This window comes from Tursiops truncatus, chromosome 2 (assembly GCF_011762595.2).
Source record: "Tursiops truncatus isolate mTurTru1 chromosome 2, mTurTru1.mat.Y, whole genome shotgun sequence".
Lineage (NCBI taxonomy): Eukaryota > Metazoa > Chordata > Mammalia > Artiodactyla > Delphinidae > Tursiops > Tursiops truncatus.
Window position 1 is genome coordinate 38,008,774 of NC_047035.1, and position 19,534 is coordinate 38,028,307.

The following is a 19,534-nucleotide window of genomic DNA, read 5'->3' on the forward strand; positions in this document are numbered from 1 at the left end:
GCTCCAGCCCCAGCGGGTCCTTCTTCTCCTTCCTTCTCCTCCTGCTGCCTCTGCGGATCCAGTCTTCCTCCCTCCCTTCCCCCCTCCCCTCGTCGTCGCTGCAGCCGCCGGGTCCGGGGCAACGAGCAGAGGCGCCGCCCGCCGGGAATGTGAGCGAGGAGCCACCGGCGGAGCCGCAGCGGGGTCGGTGCCGATTTGATGGGACGGGCCCGCGGGGGAGGATCGTGAGGCCGCCGCCGCCGCCGCCGCCGGAGCGCTGAGGTTCAGGTCCGGCCGTGAGGCCTAGAGGCGCCGCTGCCGCGGAACCGGAGGGACGCCGCGCCGGACAGCCGTCGCCCCGGGCTCCCTGCCGCTGTCCGGACCTCCCCCCGCACGCCCCGGTCCCGCCACCCGCCCCCGCTGCGGCCCTCTCTCCCGTCTCCCGCCCCTCCGAAACCACAGATCATCTTCGGATTCTTCTCCAGAAGCTTCAAGGTAACTTCGTCCCTCCAGCACCGCGGCTCGTCTGCTTCCTTTCCTCCTTTCCTGCCTTCTACCCGACCTCCTGGGGAACCTGCGGGGCACCGACCTGGGGAAGGCCTGGCCTGGGCCGGCGAGGGGTGCGATGGGGTGAGGTGCGGGAGAGGGAGCGCCGGTCCCACTTGTCTGATTTACCTGCAAATGCTTCTGATGATGCCTTTCATTCACTCTGCCCTCCACCCCCCTTTTTCTCCACCTTCCGGCATTGGAGGCGTATTCTTGTCCCCCTTTATCCACTGACGGGGGCGGGGGGGAGGAAAGGGGGATTGGTGTAGTGAGAAGGATTCTGTAGCAGCTTATCTTCTCCAGGGCTTGGGGTGGCACGGGGTGGGGTGGGGTGGGTGGGAGCAAACGGAGTATGTGAGCATCCCTACAGACCAACCTTTTCTCTGTCTTTCTCCTCCACCCCAGTACCCGCTTTGGGTTATCCTGTGCCTTGGAAATGCCCCGTGCCCAATGCTTAGAGGATGATAAAGCTTCGGGCGTCCTAGCCCACGGCGAAACCTGTTTCCCCGGGCTTTGTACGGACCCGCTGCTACTGCACGTTCAATTCTGCAGCGCTTTAGGGTTGAGATCCTTGACGTTTATCCTGGGCCGCGGGCAAATGATTAAAACAGAATTTGTTTTTGCTACCAGTAAATCATCTTTAGAGATGGGAGATAAAGAATAAAGGAGAGACAAAAAGAGTGGAGGAGGAACAGGATTTATGGAAATCTTGTGTTGTGAGGGTTAAATGTAGTCTAAATAATTCACATACCAGATTGGAAAAGCAGCCCCTAAATTTACAACATACAAATGTGATGTGGAGCTTCTTGCAGATGCAGTTATTATAAATTTTTAAGTCATCTTACTTCTTCTATAATCATTCATGGTTTGCAATTCCTTTTTATCTGTCACATTTTATTTAAGGCTAAATTAGATTGTTAAAAACTTTTTTAAAAAAGAGTACCAAACAGGACTTCAAAATTCCAAACCTCAACATCATATGGTTTTGTTTGTTTTTTGTTTATGTTTTTATTATTTTTACTTTGTCAGAATCCAGCTAATCCAGGTAACTTTTTATTCTCACACGTTCAGGAAAAAACTCCTTAACTCTTTTAGAGGTTAAAAAACACTTATGTTATGTATTGGAATGACAGGTGAGTAATTGCATTTCAGCATTTCCCCCATGTGCGTTATTTCTATTCAAGTCTGCCATTAATCTTCCATGGAGCATGGAGCCTCAGTGCCATAGAAATGATGGCATCTGTTTAAATTGGTGAATGAAACTGAGCTTAATCCTTGTTACTTTTAGGAAATAGCCTTCATTTTAATGATTTGAGAATGTTAAAAAAAATCCCAAATAACTGTTCAGTTCCATTAGTTTGATAGAATGAAAATTAATATTTGATGATGAACTTCAAGGGAACTCAACTTGGTTGTCTAAGTAGGCTGTGAATTTGTTTTTATTTCAACTTTGGTGTACCATTTCATCATAGTTTTGTTTATTAAGCTTTAGTAACTTCAGATGGCTTCATTCAAAAAGAAGACTTCTTTGAAATGATTTTAATTATGCCTTTTATGTGTTCTGTTTAAAGTAACCTAGCTTGTCCTCCTTTGTGGTGTGGTGTAGTTTATCATAGCTAACACAGCACATTGCATTAAAAGTCATGTCTTGGTAGTTGAGAAATTGTAAATTTCACCTGGCTGTGATACAGTGGTGTAGATTCTTGAAGTACCATAAGAGTTTCAACTCTAGAGCCCATTCATAATATTAACTATCTTGGGAAAATGTTTGGATGGAAATTTTGTAGCTGTAGAATAGTTCCTCAGTTACTTCTGGATCTCAAGATGAGAAGAGCTGTGCAGTTATAAAATGAGTACATGTTCAAGTATAAATGAACATCTTTTTGTTTGTTTGTTTGTTTGTTTGTTTTGCGGTACGCGGGCCTCTCACTGTTGTGGCCTCTCCCGTTGCGGAGCACAGGCTCCGGACGCGCAGGCTCAGCAGCCATGGCTCACAGGCCTAGCTGCTCCATGGCATGTGGGATCTTCCCAGACCGGGGCACGAACCCGTGTCCCCTGCATCGGCAAGTGGACTCTCAACCACTGCGCCACCAGGGAAGCCCTAAATGAACATCTTTAATGCATATCGTAGTGGGAGTAGCACAATGCATTAGCATTACAGTATTGCTTATATAGTACTTATATTCTGTTTTCCAGCAAGTTTTTCTGTTTTCCCATTGAACATGTGACTGCTCTTAATTGATTTTATTTGCTTTCTTTTAAACATACTCCCATTTTCAAAAACAGTGTATGGGAATTTTAGAATTTGAGTAACTCACTTGTATGCTTCTACCTCGGGAATGTGTTGATGATACTTCTTTCTTTTCAGTAGGGATATGTCCTCAGCACCAACTACTCCTCCATCAGTGGATAAAGTAGACGGATTTTCTCGGAAGTCCGTCAGAAAAGCCAGACAGAAGAGGTCGCAAAGTTCCTCACAGTTTAGGTCTCAAGGCAAGCCTATTGAGTTAACACCTCTGCCGCTGCTAAAAGGTAAGGCTCATGACCAGGTGATGGATTCCTTTTCAATTGATCTTTTTGAATCTGTATATAATTTTCGTTTTTGTAGAGTTCCATATTTGTTAAAATTCCGTGTTGCAAATTGAAGAGATGGGAGGTTTCCGACATGTTGAAGTTATTGGTGTGTGATACACCCACTCCCCCTTTTAAAGGGTTCAATTTAATATAAATAGCCATGGACAAATGAAAATAAACTTATTATCAGAGAATCTCTCACATTGATAAGTAGAAAAACTGAATGCCACAGAAACTTTATGAGGTCTGGGTCTGTGTTTTTCTTATTGTCTTCTGTTGACATTTAGATGTATACATCGTATGCAGTGACAACTACAAATTGTACAGATTTAATCACAGGAGGTAGACCTAGTAGAGGAGATGGTGCCATTAACTTACATATAGAAAATGATGTTTGAAATAATTCATTTTTTAAAATTGAGAAAAAATGGTCAGTAATTGATTACATGCATTTTTGTTTTCAGATAGTACAAATAGAAAAAGTATTTGATGATCATATTGTTTATGGAATTAATGTGGGAACTTTTTTTTCTAAATTAAACCTTTTACCTTTTGTTTGAGTATGTGGGTACTTTTTGTTCCTTTTAATTTTTATCTATTTGCTTTATGTTTATGAACAAGCATTGTTTGAAATGTATCCGAACATAGCATTTATAGCATGGAGCTATTAGAATCTACCGTTGAAGGTAGATTTTTGTCTGCTGAACACTTAAAGAGTGAGGAGAAAGGGGACGTGAACAATACAATACACTTTACTGGCTCAGAGGAAATCAAAAAACTGGGTTGCTAGTTAGTTAGTGAACATTTTTGTCTGTAACAATTTGTGAAATCGGAAGGTATTAAAAGAAAAACTGGAGTGTGACTAGAAAAGATCCTCAAAATGTAGCCTAGGATGTTTCAAACTTCTGTTTTTCCGGTATGAACATTTTTTTTTAAGGGAGGAAGATTCATAAATGAGATTTCCATGTTTATACTTGAAATTGGTAAACATGAAATGAATACTATTACTGTAAAGATGATATATCTACAGTTAATGAAGATGAGCTCGTATGAGTTTGGGGGGAGAAAATTTTGACTAAAGTTTTTGCTGGTAAAAATGAAAATAGCCTTTATGAGGCTTTGGAAGAAAAATGAAGGAAAAACTCGCTAGGGATAAAAGTAACTGTACTTGAAATACAAAGTTGGGAGGTATATTGGATTCTTTAGTAGTTTATTTAATCTGAAATAGACATGTAATAGCTATTAGCATCTATATCTGGCAACGGATTTTATTCTGAGGAAGCAGTTTAAACTTTCTTAGGGTTAGAACAAATTTAAACTTTGTTATATTAATTTCTTGGGGCCCATGGTAAACATTTAAATTAGAACTTAACTGACCACTCAGAGCCATGGTGTTGGTTTTGTGGGTAGTGAAAGAAGCATGCGTGAGAAGAATTTGGCACATGTTTTAATATTTTGTTGTTTCTTATCTCATTTAAAAAAATTGTAATATATATATAACATAAAATTGACCATTTTACCTATTTTTAAGTGTGCATTAAGCATGGCATTAGGTACATTCACATTGTTGTATGTCCATCACCACCACTCATCTCTAAGACTTTTCATCTTTCCCAGCTGAAACTCTGTATCCATTAAACACTAACTCCCCATTACCCCTCCCCCAACCTCTTTGCAACCACTACTGTCTCTGAATTTGACTATTCTAGGTATCTCCTATAGGGGGAATCCTACAATGTTTGTCTCTTTTGTGGTTGGCTTATTTCACTTAGCATAATGTCCTCAAGATTCATCCATGTTGTAGCATGTGTCAGAATTTCTTTCCTTTTTAAGGCTGAATAATATTCCATCGTGTGTGCGTGTGTGTGTGTGTGTGTGTGTGTGTGTATGTATATATATGCCATGTATTGTTTATCCATCTGTCAACGGATACATGAGTTCCTTCCACCTTTCAGTGATTGTGAATAACGCTGCTATGAGAACATGGGTGTACAAATATCGTTTTGAGTCCCTGCTTTCACTTGGGTATATACCCAGAAGAATTGCTGGAGCATATGTTTAAATTTTGAGGAACTGCCATACTGTTTTCCACAGCAGCTGTACCATTTTACATCCCTACCAGCAGAGCCCAAGGCTTCTTCCAATTTCTCCACATTCTCACAGACACTTGTTATTTTCTTTTCCTTTTTTTTCTTTTCAATAATAGCCATCATAATGTGTATGAAGTAGTATTTCATTGTGATTTTTATTTGCATTTCCCTAGTGATTAGTGACATTGAGTATCTTTTCATGTGCTTTTTGGCCATTTGTATATCCTTTTCTCATATTTTAAGTGGAGTCTGATAGTATTGTAAAATTTCCAAGAATTCTGCTCTCCAAGAATATGATTTTTGTGAACTTGTATGTTTTGCCAGCATAGGAGCATTGGAGAGCAACAAGATCATATAATACTAGATACATCCACAAGCTTAAATTCCAGACAGACTAAAAGTGATTCTTGTGTAATAAGCACGTTCTGGGAAAATATTCCGGGAAGCATTCCATAAATTAGATTTCCATATCTGTAGAATAACAAAGAAGTACAATCATGTATAGACTTTAGAAATGTGTATTTGTTCTTGATTATTATAGTGAATGTAAAGAGTTTGTTGAATAACATTTGTTTTCCTTACAATGGATTGACTTTTATTTGTGTGCCTTCTCACAACTTTAGGAGGTGGTTTATGAAATATAAGGAAAACATAAAAGGAATTTTTTTTTTTACCATTTCCTTAGGAAAAACCAGAGTAAATTATATATGCATGCCAAAGGGTAGTTATTGATTTAATTTTCTATAGAATTGTTTTGACTGAATTGGAAGGTTTAAGATAATTTTATTTGGGGGTGCAGTATAAACTGTAGTTGAATTTTGGGGGTTGCTTTAAAGAGTAAAGAAAAAACATGTCCTTAAGGTCTTTAATTTTAGGTGAGTTTGAAAACAGAAATTGTGTAAACATAGTAATTATGTAGCTCATCTTTTTAATATGTAATTTTTGAAAGCTCAAAAATTAGGTATTCATTAATCACTTGTTTTGTGTGTTTGCCTTATAAGAATGCTTATTATATGCATGGTATATTTGACTGACTTATAAGTAACACTGCCATTATTTCTTAGCATTTTAAAAGTCTCTTCACTTGCAGCACTGTAACAAACTGAAAGGAAAGTTTCATCTCCTTTGCTCTTTTCCTAATAGGTGGGTTTTTGAAATTTGTATCAATGATGTTATTTTTCTGTAGACAGCAACACCAGCATGTAGTTTTGTGTAAATATATCAGAGTGACCTGGCTTTTCCTGCAATTGTGAAATTGCAGGATAGACCTTGACATGTAGACATTTGAGTTTTCTCCATAAAGTACTTCTGAAAATATTTTCAGAAGGTCCTAAAGTTTTTGAGCTTGAAGGACTTTTACTCATTTTCCTGATAAGGGGAATTCAGTAGAGGTTGAGTGCCTTATGTGCTTGATAAGAAAGTAAAGACTTGGATGCTTTCTGGGTGCCTGCACAGCAGGACATAAAGCAAGCTTGGACAGTTACCTAGGTAAGTCGCTGAATAAGGACAAAATAAACACTTAGGCAAATGGACACACACACATTAGTAACAATAGCAATAATAATAATAACTACTAGGGGTAGTCGTATCTGGTTAGGTGGTTTATGTTTTCTACCCACGCCATATTTCCTTCTCGTTTTAACTTTAAACGATTATATAAGTTTAGATTTGAGTGAGATGTTTTTGAAAGCTACCACCTCTTTGAAAATGGGATTATAATGAAAGTGGCATCATTGTTGCTAGCCTCACAATTCATCATAAGTTTCTAAAGCATTTTGCTCATAGTTTGGACAGTCAGTATCAAACATTCCAAAAACTTTGATGGCTGGGGGTGCTGTTCAGCAGAAACTCTTTGCCCCTTGGTGTTGAAACCTTTAGATTGGTAACGTATTTCTGTAACACTAATTCTCTGATGTTTTTTTAACTCTACGCTTACGATTCAGCTTACATTTTTATTTTATAGGGTGACAGTTTGTAAGGACTTGAAAAATTCCAAGTTAAAACTAGTTTGTGTGCTTTTAAAATTATTGGATGGGATAATTCGTCTCTTTCATCTTTATCTGCTTTGTATAGTGTAAAGGAGCATACAGATAGAATTCCCAGTTTTATAATGGACTAGTGCTCTAAACTGTATTTATAATGCGAATGATCTCCTAAGAAATAATGTCCTCGATTTTGGTGTTCACTGTCTCCCTTATAGGTTATGCCGTGGTGTCGCATGGGAGGAAGTACACGGGCTTTGTTGCCTGCAAGAGTCCTGGCTAGCTCACTAGCTGTGTTGCCTGGGGCAAGCGAGTTAGCTTTGGAAAGCTTGGTTTTCTTGTCTGTCAAATGGGGATGATAATAAAAATCAAGAGACGCGGCAGTACCACATTCAATATATTACTAACTGTTGTCATTTAACTGGGATTTCAGAAGTTACAATATGAATAATGTGAAATTATTATTTGACTTTTTGTATTTTCCTAGCAAAAAAGTTGAAACTGGAGATTTCTCTGAAAATTATGAAACAAGAGCATAGTTTTGAGGTCATGAACCTTTTTCAACCCCCAAATACAAAGAAACAGTGTGCAAATGTGTTGAATTTAGTAGACTAGTTATTTTAAGCATCTTTACGTGGCGGTATTTCACCTTCTGCATTGGTATCCTGCCACATTTTTTAGTGTAGTGCTTTTTGACTTATTCGTTTTTTGAATAGATAATACAGTTATATAGTTCAAATTCCAAAAGATACAAAAGGATGTATAATGAAAAATCTTCCTCCCAAGTCGGTTTTCCTAATTAGCTCCCCTTCCCAGAAACAGCCAGTCATAATATACTTGTATTGTAGGTATAGGCATTCTTAAACCCTTGAATGAATTTGAAATGCATTGAGCAGGCTGAAATTATATGCACATTTTGTATGAATTTGTCCATTTTTTAAGTGGGATAATTCCATAGCATTTTTCAAATTCTCAAAGGGGTGTCTGAATCAAAAAAGTTAAGAACCATTGATCTAGTTTGTACCTTAGATTAACGATGTATGTTCTTTTTTTTCTTTCCCATTATAGTTTATTACAAGATATTGAATATAATTCTTTGTAGGACCTTGTTGTCATTTATCTATTTTATATATAGTAGTTTGCGTCTGCTAATCCCCAACTCCTGCTTTATCCCCTCTCCCCCCACCCGTCTTCCTCTTTGGTAACCATAAGTTTGCCTTTTATGTCCGTGAGTCTGTCTCTGTTCTGTAAATAAGTTCATTTGTAATTGATGTATATTCCTTAGGCAACTAAACTGTAGTGTGAGTGTGTGCGTATGTGTGAATGGTTTTAAAAAAATAATCGTAGCTTGGCTTTTGAACCAGAAGAACATCTGTAAGTTAATAGGTGTTAACATACAGCTTTGCAGCCTTTGAAGCAATGTGGTAATATATTTCTTTGGGGGAAGAAATTATAAGATCTTGCGCAAAACCAGTATCAAATGACACTGTTATCATGTGTGAAAGATTATACTAGTTGTAGTGAAGAGGCATTTCATTCACTTTTAGGTGAGAATTTTATATATCTATATCTATATCTCCTAATAGTTTGTTTCTGTAGCATAGAGAAAATTCCCATACAAAGTCTCATGTGGGCCAAAATGAGAGTAAGCGTTCCTGATTCGTGAATCATTTAAAAGTAGGGTAAGCAGCTTGCATTCATATCCGTCCCATCTGAGTGTGATAATTACTGCTTAGTTCTTAACTTAGGGTTCATGGATTTCTCGTTGGGGATAGGGTGTGTGCATCGTGGATGGGCTTCAAGTTTCTAAGAACCTCCAAAAATTATATGTAAAGTTTCTGTGTAGGTGCATTTGGTTTTTTTTTTTGGAGGATAGAGTTCATTGCTTTCATCAACTTCTCAAAGATTTAGCTCTACCATTCCTGCTCTTTCCCCAGAGTTAAGAGCTTTTGGCTTAGACCAAAAGATTGGGAATTATTATTATTATCGTTTTTCCTGAGTATCATGTTAGCTTTATGTGTGTGCAGATGCACTGGATACTTACCAATAAATATTGTAAGCTTTAAACAGAATTCATCATAAAATGGGTCTCTCCAGGATATAACCCATCCAGGGCATAAAAATGTTAAGGTGCCAAATGAAACCTCTCCTAAGGTGAGGTGGTCCTTTTCTACTTAGAACTTTCTTCTCTTGACTTTGTATCATTCTTCAAGTTTCAGCACAAATGGGACCTTCTTAGGGACCATCCTTCATCACTTTTAAAAATAGTCTCCTTTGACGTTTCTATCACTCTGTTGTTTTTTGCATCATATTTATAATCTGAAATTATTTTATCTTTGTTCACTTGTATGTTATCTGTTTTTCCTCCCCCATGAGAATATAATCTTTGGTGTAGAAACCTTGTTTCTCTTATCTCTAGGGGCTAGATCAGTGCCTCATACATAGTTGGTATTCAATAAGTATTTGTTAGTAAATGAATGAACGTTGTTAGTTGAAAACATCGAGGTTATTAGTAATAGCACTATAGACATTTATTTTTCCTTTCTAAATATTAAATTTTGCCCCCCAAACCCAGGCCATGCAGATTTTATTTTAACTAGTAATTTACACAAATTTTTTTTTTTTTTTTTTTTTGCGGTACGCGGGCCTCTCACTGTTGTGGCCTCTCCTGTTGCAGAGCACAGGCTCCAGACGCGCAGGCTCAGCAGCCATGGCTCACGGGCCTAGCCACTCTGTGGCATGTGGGATCTTCCCGGACCGGGGCACGAACCCGTGTCCCCTGCATCGGCAGGTGGACTCTCAACCACTGCGCCACCAGGGAAGCCCTACACAAAATTATAAGCTTGTTTAATGAAGACTTTTTATTTTTAAAGGATCAAATTGCTGAGTGTTCACTTAAAAAGCTGAGAGTGGTTTTCTTCTCTGGTAATTCTGCATGTTTCAGGTTAAAAACAGAAGTGACATCTTGTGGAGAGAGGATGGAGTGGATTTTATGTATGACAGACATTCCTTTTACTTAGGAGATTCATCACTTTCATTTTGTAGAAGTTAAGATATTAAGTATAGTGAAATTTCTTTTTTCTGCTGGTGTTTGGGGACTGAATTACAGGCTGATCAGATCACCAGGCTTTCTTTCTTTGTATAGTTTAAGAGAGAATAGCATATCTGATATTATAATGGACTTTCAAAGCAGTGTTTTATGGTCAAATTTTCTCTTGTCTTTAAAACTTTTATAATAATGTAAGCTCTTAATATTAACTAGATTTTGTAGTGCTTGAAAAAAAACAGTAAAGTTTCTAGATATTACAAAATGGCTAACTAAAGTAGTTCTTCGGTTTGTTTGTCAGTAATGACATTCTCTTTTACCACTTAAAAATATTTTTCTACCTTTTGTATTGTAAGATTTCATAAAAACAAAACAGGGATCTTATTTTTATATTATAGTAGAATTATGCATAAAGGAACTTACTAATTAAACAGTATAATATTATATTATTACCTAATAATAGTATATACCTAATATATGTAACATATTACCTGAGGGAGGCAGGTGGCCTCTCTGAGGTAAGAATGGAGGCTCTGGGGTAACACACACGTAGGTTCGAATTCTAGGTCCACTCACAGACATGTGACTTCCAAGCACTGGTTTTTTTATCTCCAAAACTGGGAGAGGAACCCACTTCGTAAGGTCAGATTAAGTGCCATCAAGCAGGTAACGTTTAGCTCAGTGCTGACGATGTTGTAGGAGTTGAAGAATATTAACTATTATAATTATAGGAAGAACTGTGTAGTGTAAAATGTATGCCAGTGTTTCAGTTGATTATTTCTTTAATACATTACATGAATTATTTACACTTAAGGAAGAAAAATATGGAGTATGTGGAGCTGTGAGAATTAGACTTTTAAAGCAAAAAGGAGAACTGCTTCTTGTGGAACAATCTCAGCATTGCTGTTTAGTCAACATTAGTTTGAAACTGACTTCTCATTTCAGGAATAAGAACTTAAGGTGGCTAATGTGATTATTTTCAAGGGAAATTCCATTTGTGGAGAGTTAACCAGGAGAAATTATTGTTAGGTAAACTCATTTTGGAAGTTGTCTAGTAGGACAGGATCTGCAAACTTGTTGTGATTGCTTACTCCTATCAGTAAAAATAATGTATATTTCTGTTTATATGTTGCACACATGTGCTATTATACGAATATATAATGCATGTTAAGAATATACACAGACATAGAAAGTTAAAAAGGATGATACTGGAAAATAAAATGTGTAGATGTTCTTAATACTTAATTTTTTTACCTCCTTTTCCCTTGCTCACCTCCCAGCACATTCACTAACCCTAACACATCTTTGTTTTGACATTTTGCTTCATAGAGAGAACCTTCTCTTCAGGTTTTGAGCCTCGTTAATTTTGTAGCATTTTGTTTTGAGCCAGAAAGAGTTGACATTGGAGCCAGATGTGGAGAGTGAATGAGAAAACTTCTTTCTTTATCTTATTGAGGTTTTTGTCTAGGCTTTTGAATTTATTGCACCTTAAAGAAACAAAATCTGAATTGAGGATTTTGCCAGTTTAAGGAGTATCATAGAAGGTTCTTTGTCGAGGGCTCTTATTTTGCTGTTGATGGGTGGGTTTCAGAGTGTCCTTAACCCTCTTGAAATTCCAGGCAGTTTTTGTGTCTCTGTGCAGATTGACATTTTTTTTGGGCAGAGGGTTTAGAGCTTTCATCAGATTCTCAAAGGAGTTTCCCTAAGGGCTAGCAACCATTGCCTTGGGTGGTAGGTGTCAGTTTCCTCACTCAGAGCAGAGAGAGAGAATTTGTCATATAATTCCTTTCTGTAGAAGGGAGATCTCATGTCAAGAGGTTTCTCCTGCATGTGTTTTCTGATTTTTAATTCTTTTTTTTTTTTGATTTTTAATTCTTTTTGATACCAAACAGAACTTTAAAAGGTATTTGAGGGTAGAAGTTACTACATGACCCCAGTGTGGTTGTTTGGAAATTTTTGATCAGTGTCATTTGAAAAATTAAGCTGCTTGAATAGAACTACCATTGGTAAAATTGAGAGTGCCTGGAAAATAGCGTTTTCTCTGGAACAGCTGTGGACCTGGAAGAAGTCGGGAGGAGAAACTCAGGTTCTCTTTGCTGGTGAAGAAATAAGTTAGTAACCAGTGAAGGAGAAGAGAAGCAGTATCTCTTGGTCCTGCTGTGTGCCAGGTGAGGTACCACATGGTGTCACATTGAAGCTTCCCAACAACACCAAGAACAAGGGATGTTTGCTGTTGACTGCGGGTGGAGAGAGCCTGAGTTGGGACCCCAGTTCCATCCGGTTCCAAAGCCAGGGCCTTTTCCATTATGTGCATTAGTGGTGGATGAACACAGGTGAGCACTGGAGCTAACAGCCTGCTTGTTCATGCTGTGCTGGGATGATTTATTACGTGAATCATCTTACTACCTCTTGTAAGAACCCTGAAAATTGTGAGGAGACTGAGGTGACGAGAAAGAGAAGTGGAGAATAGAAGCGGGGGGAGCAGCCAGGCTGGCAGTGGCACTGTGGGTGGTGGATGGTGACAGGGAAGAGTTGAGGAAGAGCAGCAGGCCTCACAGACTCAGCTCCTTGGAAAAGCCAAGGCAGTGCCACCAAGAGGCAGACAGGAAGGACAGCCAGCACCTCACGTTGGCAGGGAGGGGGAGATGCCTCTCTGGACCCCTGTGGGACACAAATGCTGTCACCATAAAGGCGGGAGAGTTAGAGTTTGGTAAACAGGTAGCATTCTGGCAGTGGTATTTTTTACCATCATCTTCCCATCTTTGGGAACTAGCATATTGTAGGAAAGGATATGGGTTCAAGCCTGGGTGATAATTCCACGTCTGTGATTTGAGATCAGGTATTTAACCTCTTTGGAGCTTCAGTTTCCACTTTTGTAAAATGGGACTCATACATCCCAAGGTGGTTGTGAGGAATGAGATAATGTGGGTAAACTGCTAATGTGTGGTCGGTGGCCTAATAAATATTCCTTCCCTTGTTTGTCTGTTTGCCATTGATCTTTCTTTGAGTCACTCCTGTGGGCCTGCATCGTGTTTCAGAATACACAGTGTTGTGAGGGAAGGGGTCTGGCAAAAGTTCCTCCATTTATGTAGGCACCATGAAGGACTTTCATCTTAAGGTGAGGTTACATTTTATGTAATTAACCTGCCGTTGCTAGTGCCTGGAACACTGTTCAAAGTCAAACGTTAAAACATTAAAAAGAACGTGGAGAAAATTGGGACTTGCCACCATTTCAGGAAAAGTACTGTCTTCTAACAAGGAGGATGAAGGCTTTGGAATTAGCCTTTCACCAAAGCAAGCCCAGAAGACAGTATCTGGGAATGGAGGGGTTGCACCTTTGCCATGCCTAATAAGGATATACAGTGAGAGTTCAGAGTGGTTTCAGGCTCCAGAGGACCTCTCATACATTCTTATATTAGCAGTTTGGAAATCACAGCTACATTGTACCTTCCACATTATAGGCATGTACCGCTTTTCTTTTTGAATGAGTATTTTGAATTCAAGGACATTTGTAGCAAAAATGAAGCTTCTTTTGCGGGTCAGAAGGCTATTTCAACCTTTGACTCATCAAGTTAACTTTTCAGAAAGATATAGTGATGAATCAGAAGAATTGGTGTTTTTCCCTAATTTGTGAGCAAAAGTCAAAATGACTTGAAAGCAGTTTGATACAAGGGACTTTCTAAGAAGTAAAAGGATGTTTCAGTACTCTCTGTTCTGCCTTGTCTTCCATGCATTCATCTGTATTTGCCTCTTCAACTACATCTACAAGTGGTATAACTAACTGGTGTTTTTAACGATACCTAAGCATTTAGAAATAAATAAAGTTCACTTCACTTTAAGAAAGCTTAAAGATATTTTAATCAATAACAGTTAAGATGAAGTTCTAAAACTTAGTTCCTTCAACTTGGGATGTGGCTGGTTCTTGGAGGCTTATAAGTTTTTAGCTATGAGGAACCTTGATGTAACCTTTGGCTGCTGAGAAAACCTTGTGCTTTACTATCTAGAGTTAGTTATTTCCTAAAGATTTTGGATAGAGCTATACTTTATTGTGTTTAGATTTACATTTTGACATTGTAAAAGGCATTTCAACTAATGGAATTTGTTTAGGCATTTCTGGTTTAGTGGTATGTTCTAGAAATGGTATATACTTTAAAATACCCTTGGGCTTAGGAGTGGTAGACCCTATACTCCTACTCTTGAATTATGGTGAGACTCGAATGAAATAAATGGTGTGCAAGTATTTTTCAAAGTATATATGAAGCAAATAGCTATGAAAGGAGTCTGCATATGACCTGGCTAAATCAGTCACATCCAAAGGCCTTAAATTCTCATTTTTGAAATTTTTCTGTGGCCTCTGTAATTCAGTTCATTCATTCATTCATCAGATTTCTACTGTGTGGTGTGATGTACTAGGCACTGTCCTGGGAACACAGTGATGAGCAAAACAAGAAGATTGATGAGGTACTTCTGAAAAGGCCATTGTAGCTGGAGGTCAGAGACTGATGGAACTATTTAGGTCATTGGGCCAAATCATCCAGGCTGGGTTAAAGTTTGTCCTTGACTCTGAGGGCATTTGTACATAGCCGTAAATATACAACGACAGAGTATATAAATCACCCACAAACCTCCTACCTAGTCATGAGTATTTTTCCCTCATGTTTATATATTCTTGTGTTATGCTTTAAAAAAATTTTGTTATGTGTAATGATTAATACCATTTAAATTACTTTGAGATAGTCTTATTATTGGAGTTGGAATTTTAAAAAGTTCTTTTTTCTTGTTGTCATCTTATGATACTGGGGTTTCTTTGAAAACAAATTGCTTAATCATTGCTTGCTTTTTGAAAATTATTACCAATGTACTTTCACACTATAAACATGAAATGTACAAACTGTAAAAAAAAGGTATCAAGTCCTTTAAAAACTAAATAAAATCCATCTGTAGGTCCAGCTACATACTCTGTAGATGGCACTGTGTTATTAAAGTGCATGATCTTAAGTTTTCATGTGTTTTAATTCACTGTTTTATGAACTGCTGCTTGGAATAGTGGGGAACATAATAGATTAGATTTAATTCATTAACAGAAGAAAGGTTTAGAAAGATCAGAGCTAGCATTATTGTCAGCACCACTTAAAGGTCATTAAATGAGAATGCAGGCAACAGTAAAACCAGTTAGGCAAAGCAATTAACATTAGTAAGTGTTATGGTTACTGCAAAGATTGAGAAAAATAAATAATTGAAAGTATTTTAAATCTGACAAATTGAATGAAGTTAAAAAAATCAAATCCACCTACTTGTCATTTGCTAATTTAAAATTTTCCTGAGCTATTATGATTTAAATCATTGAGTGTTATCTGTGCTGCATTCTGTAGGTGGTGAAAATTGAGCGGAGTGAGTGCTTTTCAGTACCAGTGCTTGAAGCAGAACTGAATTTGTGATGGTGTACATAAGGAAAAAGCATCATCTGTGATTATCTCAGACTGTGACTTGTGGGGAAATCCAGCAAAATAAGTAAAAGAACTGTAGAGTCTGGAGTTTTTGACAGTCAGGGCTTAAAGAACCACTCTTGTACCTTAGTGGTTAATGAATTTCAAAATGATTTTAGAATCAATGTACACACCTCTAAGTGCAAATCTATATTTAATATTAATATACTCTTGGTAAAATTATATTTTTTTACAGTTTTACTTAATGGAATGTTTTATTTTCTGTGTTAAAGTAGGTAGGACACTTTACCCACATACATTTCCTGGCTAGAAAGATATCCTTTTTTTATTTTGTACTGTCTTTTAAGAGAATAATTTTACATCATAGTTAATGATTTATACTCATTTCTCCATAAATGCAAGGATAATTAAGTAGTTATTTGCCTCTTTCTTGGTGAGAAAGTTGTGATGTTTTGCTTGACTCATTTGGAAATGATGAGAGATCAAGAACTTCTCCACAGGGTGGTTTTGAGGATTGAATGCGTTAATATAACTAATGCTCAGAGCAGGGCCCAGATCATGGCAAGTATTATATAAATGTTAGCTATCTTTGTCATTGTTGTTACTGTTATTATCATTTATTTATAAATACTACTTAATTGTTTGTATCTTAAGGCTTGGGTTTCAAGTGGATCCTGTAAAGATCTATTTTTGTATACTATGTTTGGGAAATGGGTGTTTTGATTTTTAAAATCTATTTAGTCTACACATAGACAAAATTGTTTAAGTAAAACAGTATAGCACTATGTATTACATTTGCTAATGGACTTGAGAGAACATTTAAAATGAATTTTTGAGTGAAGTAACATTTGGAAGCTGTCAAAAAAAAAATTACTGAACCCAAGGGCTAGTCTAGCCAAGAGTGAGCTGCATTGCGTTATGTTCACCTAGAGCATTGCGTTCACCTGTCTTCCCCAGCTGGTGCTTTGCGGGGAGAGTGGGTTGGGGAGTTGCATGTGTGTGATGACACTGAATGAACATTGTCACTGTGAAACATTAGGAGGGACCGTAGGTGGTTGCTAAATGGAGTTAAGATGTTGTTGGATGCCACCTGGACAGATAGGGAAATAGCTATCAACCTAACATCTTTCATTTAGTGGGAACACTGAAAAATTGTAAAACAAAACAAAACAAAACACCAATCTCCACCCCCCCAGCCCACCCCAATCTAAAGAGTTTGCTAGGAGTTTTGCAAAAGTATCTTTGGAACAAGTGGCTTAGAATATGAGTTTCAAGTGTATTAGAAGTTTTTCTTCACCTGTGAGTTTTTGCCTAAAGCTATTTTTATGAACTGAGATTATGGATTTGTTGTGCATGTGTAATTTTGATTAGCAGTGAAACCTGTATTTAGTCTTTATTCAGGCCTAGACCTAGAAAGTTTTCTTTTTCCCCCATGGGAAGTTGAGGTTATTACAATGTCCAAAGCACTCTTTTCTCAAACTTAACTCAACATAATGAGTATTCTCATTGATATGTCTTCAGTTTCTGTTGAGAAATAATGAATTCAAATAAAATGAGTGACCGTGAATTGAAAATATTCATAAAAGCAGAGTGTACATACATTTGAAGTAGGTATATAATGAGGGAAACCAAGGCTCCAAGAAATCACTGGCAGTTCAAAGTTGAATTGGAATGTTAATCAGAAAAGAACTCTCTCTTCCAAGTTACCTATCTCCTTGAGCTGGTAGATGCTGCTGTTTCTGTTCGACTTTGAATTTTTACTTTTTATCTAAAGATTTAAAATAAAGACTCAAAGACTGAAGACAAGAAAGCTTCAGTCAAGGCAAGGCACCTTATGTGTGTCCCATACTCTGCTGAAGCTTGAGACACTTCCCAGACTTTTTTCCCCATCTGTTCAGAAATTTTTTTAAAACAAAATTTCAACATTTGTTTTTCGTTCTCTGTTTCTCTTGCTTAGTTTTTTTCTTCAGGTGGGTTTACTTCAGGCCATATTGAGCTATGGCCAGGTCAGAAGTACAGAGGTAGCATGGGAAGCTAGGGAGACTGATGATTAAGACACAAAGATGTTGCATGTCTAGCAAGGTAGAGTTAATGGAAAGAGGATAGATTTGTGAGCCAGCAGCCAAAAGTCTTGGAATTCCAGTCAGTTTTCTTTGCAAACTGGGTGACTTTGGACAAATGACCTTCTCAGAGCCTCAGTCTACTCATCTGTAAAGTGATAATATCTGCCTTGCGGGATTAGTTTGAGAGGCCATGTCTGTGATATGTCTAGACCAGTACCTCATACATGGTAGACACTTGGTAATTGACACTCGTCATGATATTTCCATCCTTGGGGTCAGGGCCCATGTCCATTTATGATTGTATTCCCATTGTCTAGGATAGTGCCCGCCCCCCACATCTTCCCTGCTCATTGAGTACCTGTTGAGTGAAGCCATCCTTCAGGTAGGAAAGGAATTCTTTATGTATGTAAAGCAGTGCTGACTCATTCCTTTTTGTTTTCTGATTTGTATCTTAAATATTCTTTTAACAAATGTATATATCAGTATGTATTTTAATGTGTAATGTAGTTGTCTAATAAACTGAGCATAGCTTTAAAGACAAATGTTTATGTAAGTTAACCTTAAAAATGCATTCCAGTATACATTAGGTGCAAACAAATCCTGTTTGATTCCACTTATACGAGGTACCTAGAATAGTCAAATTCACAGAGTCAGAAAGTACATTGGTAGATGCCAGGGGCAGGGGTGGGGGTGGGGGGTAGGAAGAGGGAATGGGGAGTTAGTGTTTAGTGGGGACAGAGTTTCAGTTTAGGAAGGTAGAAAATTTGGGAGATGGATGATGGTGAGAGTTGCACCACAATGTGAATGTACTTAGTGCCACTGAACTGTACAGTTAAATATGGTTTAAAATCGTATGTTTTATATTATGTGACTTTTACCACAATAAAAAAAACAAACAAGACAAATGTTTATGATTATGGCCCACTCTGGTTAGCTGGAAAGGTGCTGCTTTGGACAGAGCACAGTCTCTGAAAGGATTATCAAAAGTTGCTAAGTGCTGGACTTCGCTGGTGGCGCAGTGGTTAAGAATCCACCTGCCAATGCAGGGGACACAGGTTCGAGCCCTGGTCCGGGAAGATACCACATGCCGCGGAGCAAGTAAGCCCGTGCGCCACAACTACTGAGCCTGCGCTCTGGAGTCCGTGTGCCACAGCTACTGAAGCTCGCGTGCCTAGAGCCCGTGCTCCGCAACAGGAGAAGCCACTGCAATGAGAAGCCCGCGCACCACAAAGAAGAGTAGCCCCTTCTCGCCGCAACTAGAGAAAGCTCACACGCAGCAATGAAGACCCAACACAGCCGTAAATAAATAAATAAATTTATATTAAAAAAAAATGTTGCCAAGTGCTTTGAAAGGCTTCCTCTTCTGGTTTTATCTTTGGTCTCTGCAGCTGTGATTGAGAGCTGGCTGTGACATGGAGTGAGTGTTTATAGAATGAATGAATATGGTGGTCATTAAGATATCAAAATTTCGTGGGGTCTTCACTGGGTGATTTTTATTTGATCAGCTTTGAAAAGCAGAAATAGTATGCAAACATTAAATGAATTTTAGTACCTCCTTGACAGTAAAACCAACTCAGTTTCCTGTCACATCTCGGGTTTGGACCAAACAGATTTGCTGGTTCACAGTAATGGCTGCTGACACTAACCTGGCACTTTGCTGCTCTCCTTAAAATACACCATAGAGAAGTTTCCCCTGAGCTAGAACCTAGGACCTGAAAAGCATCACGTTTGTATAGTCTCCTCTGGATGGGGGATGTTTGAGTGAAAGAGTGAGCTGTGGGAGAGAATGTGGATGTTCTAGTCTTTT

General features: G+C 38.3%; 1 protein-coding gene across 6 annotated transcripts in view; it reads left to right on the forward strand.

Annotated features, from left to right (window-relative positions):
• The first annotated feature begins 342 nt into the window (after positions 1-342).
• PPP2R5E (protein phosphatase 2 regulatory subunit B'epsilon) overlaps positions 343-19,534 on the forward strand; it is a 153,366-nt gene continuing 134,174 nt past the window's right edge. For 5 of the 6 annotated variants that reach the window (XM_019923046.3, XM_033851074.2, XM_073800412.1 and 2 more), the window contains exons 1-2: positions 343-474; positions 2,894-3,057. In XM_019923046.3, coding sequence (XP_019778605.1) covers positions 2,901-3,057 — 157 coding nt within the window. In that variant the 5' untranslated portion in view covers positions 343-474; positions 2,894-2,900. The remainder of the gene's footprint in view (positions 475-2,893; positions 3,058-19,534) is intronic. The other variant, XM_019923055.3, reaches the window with a different exon arrangement.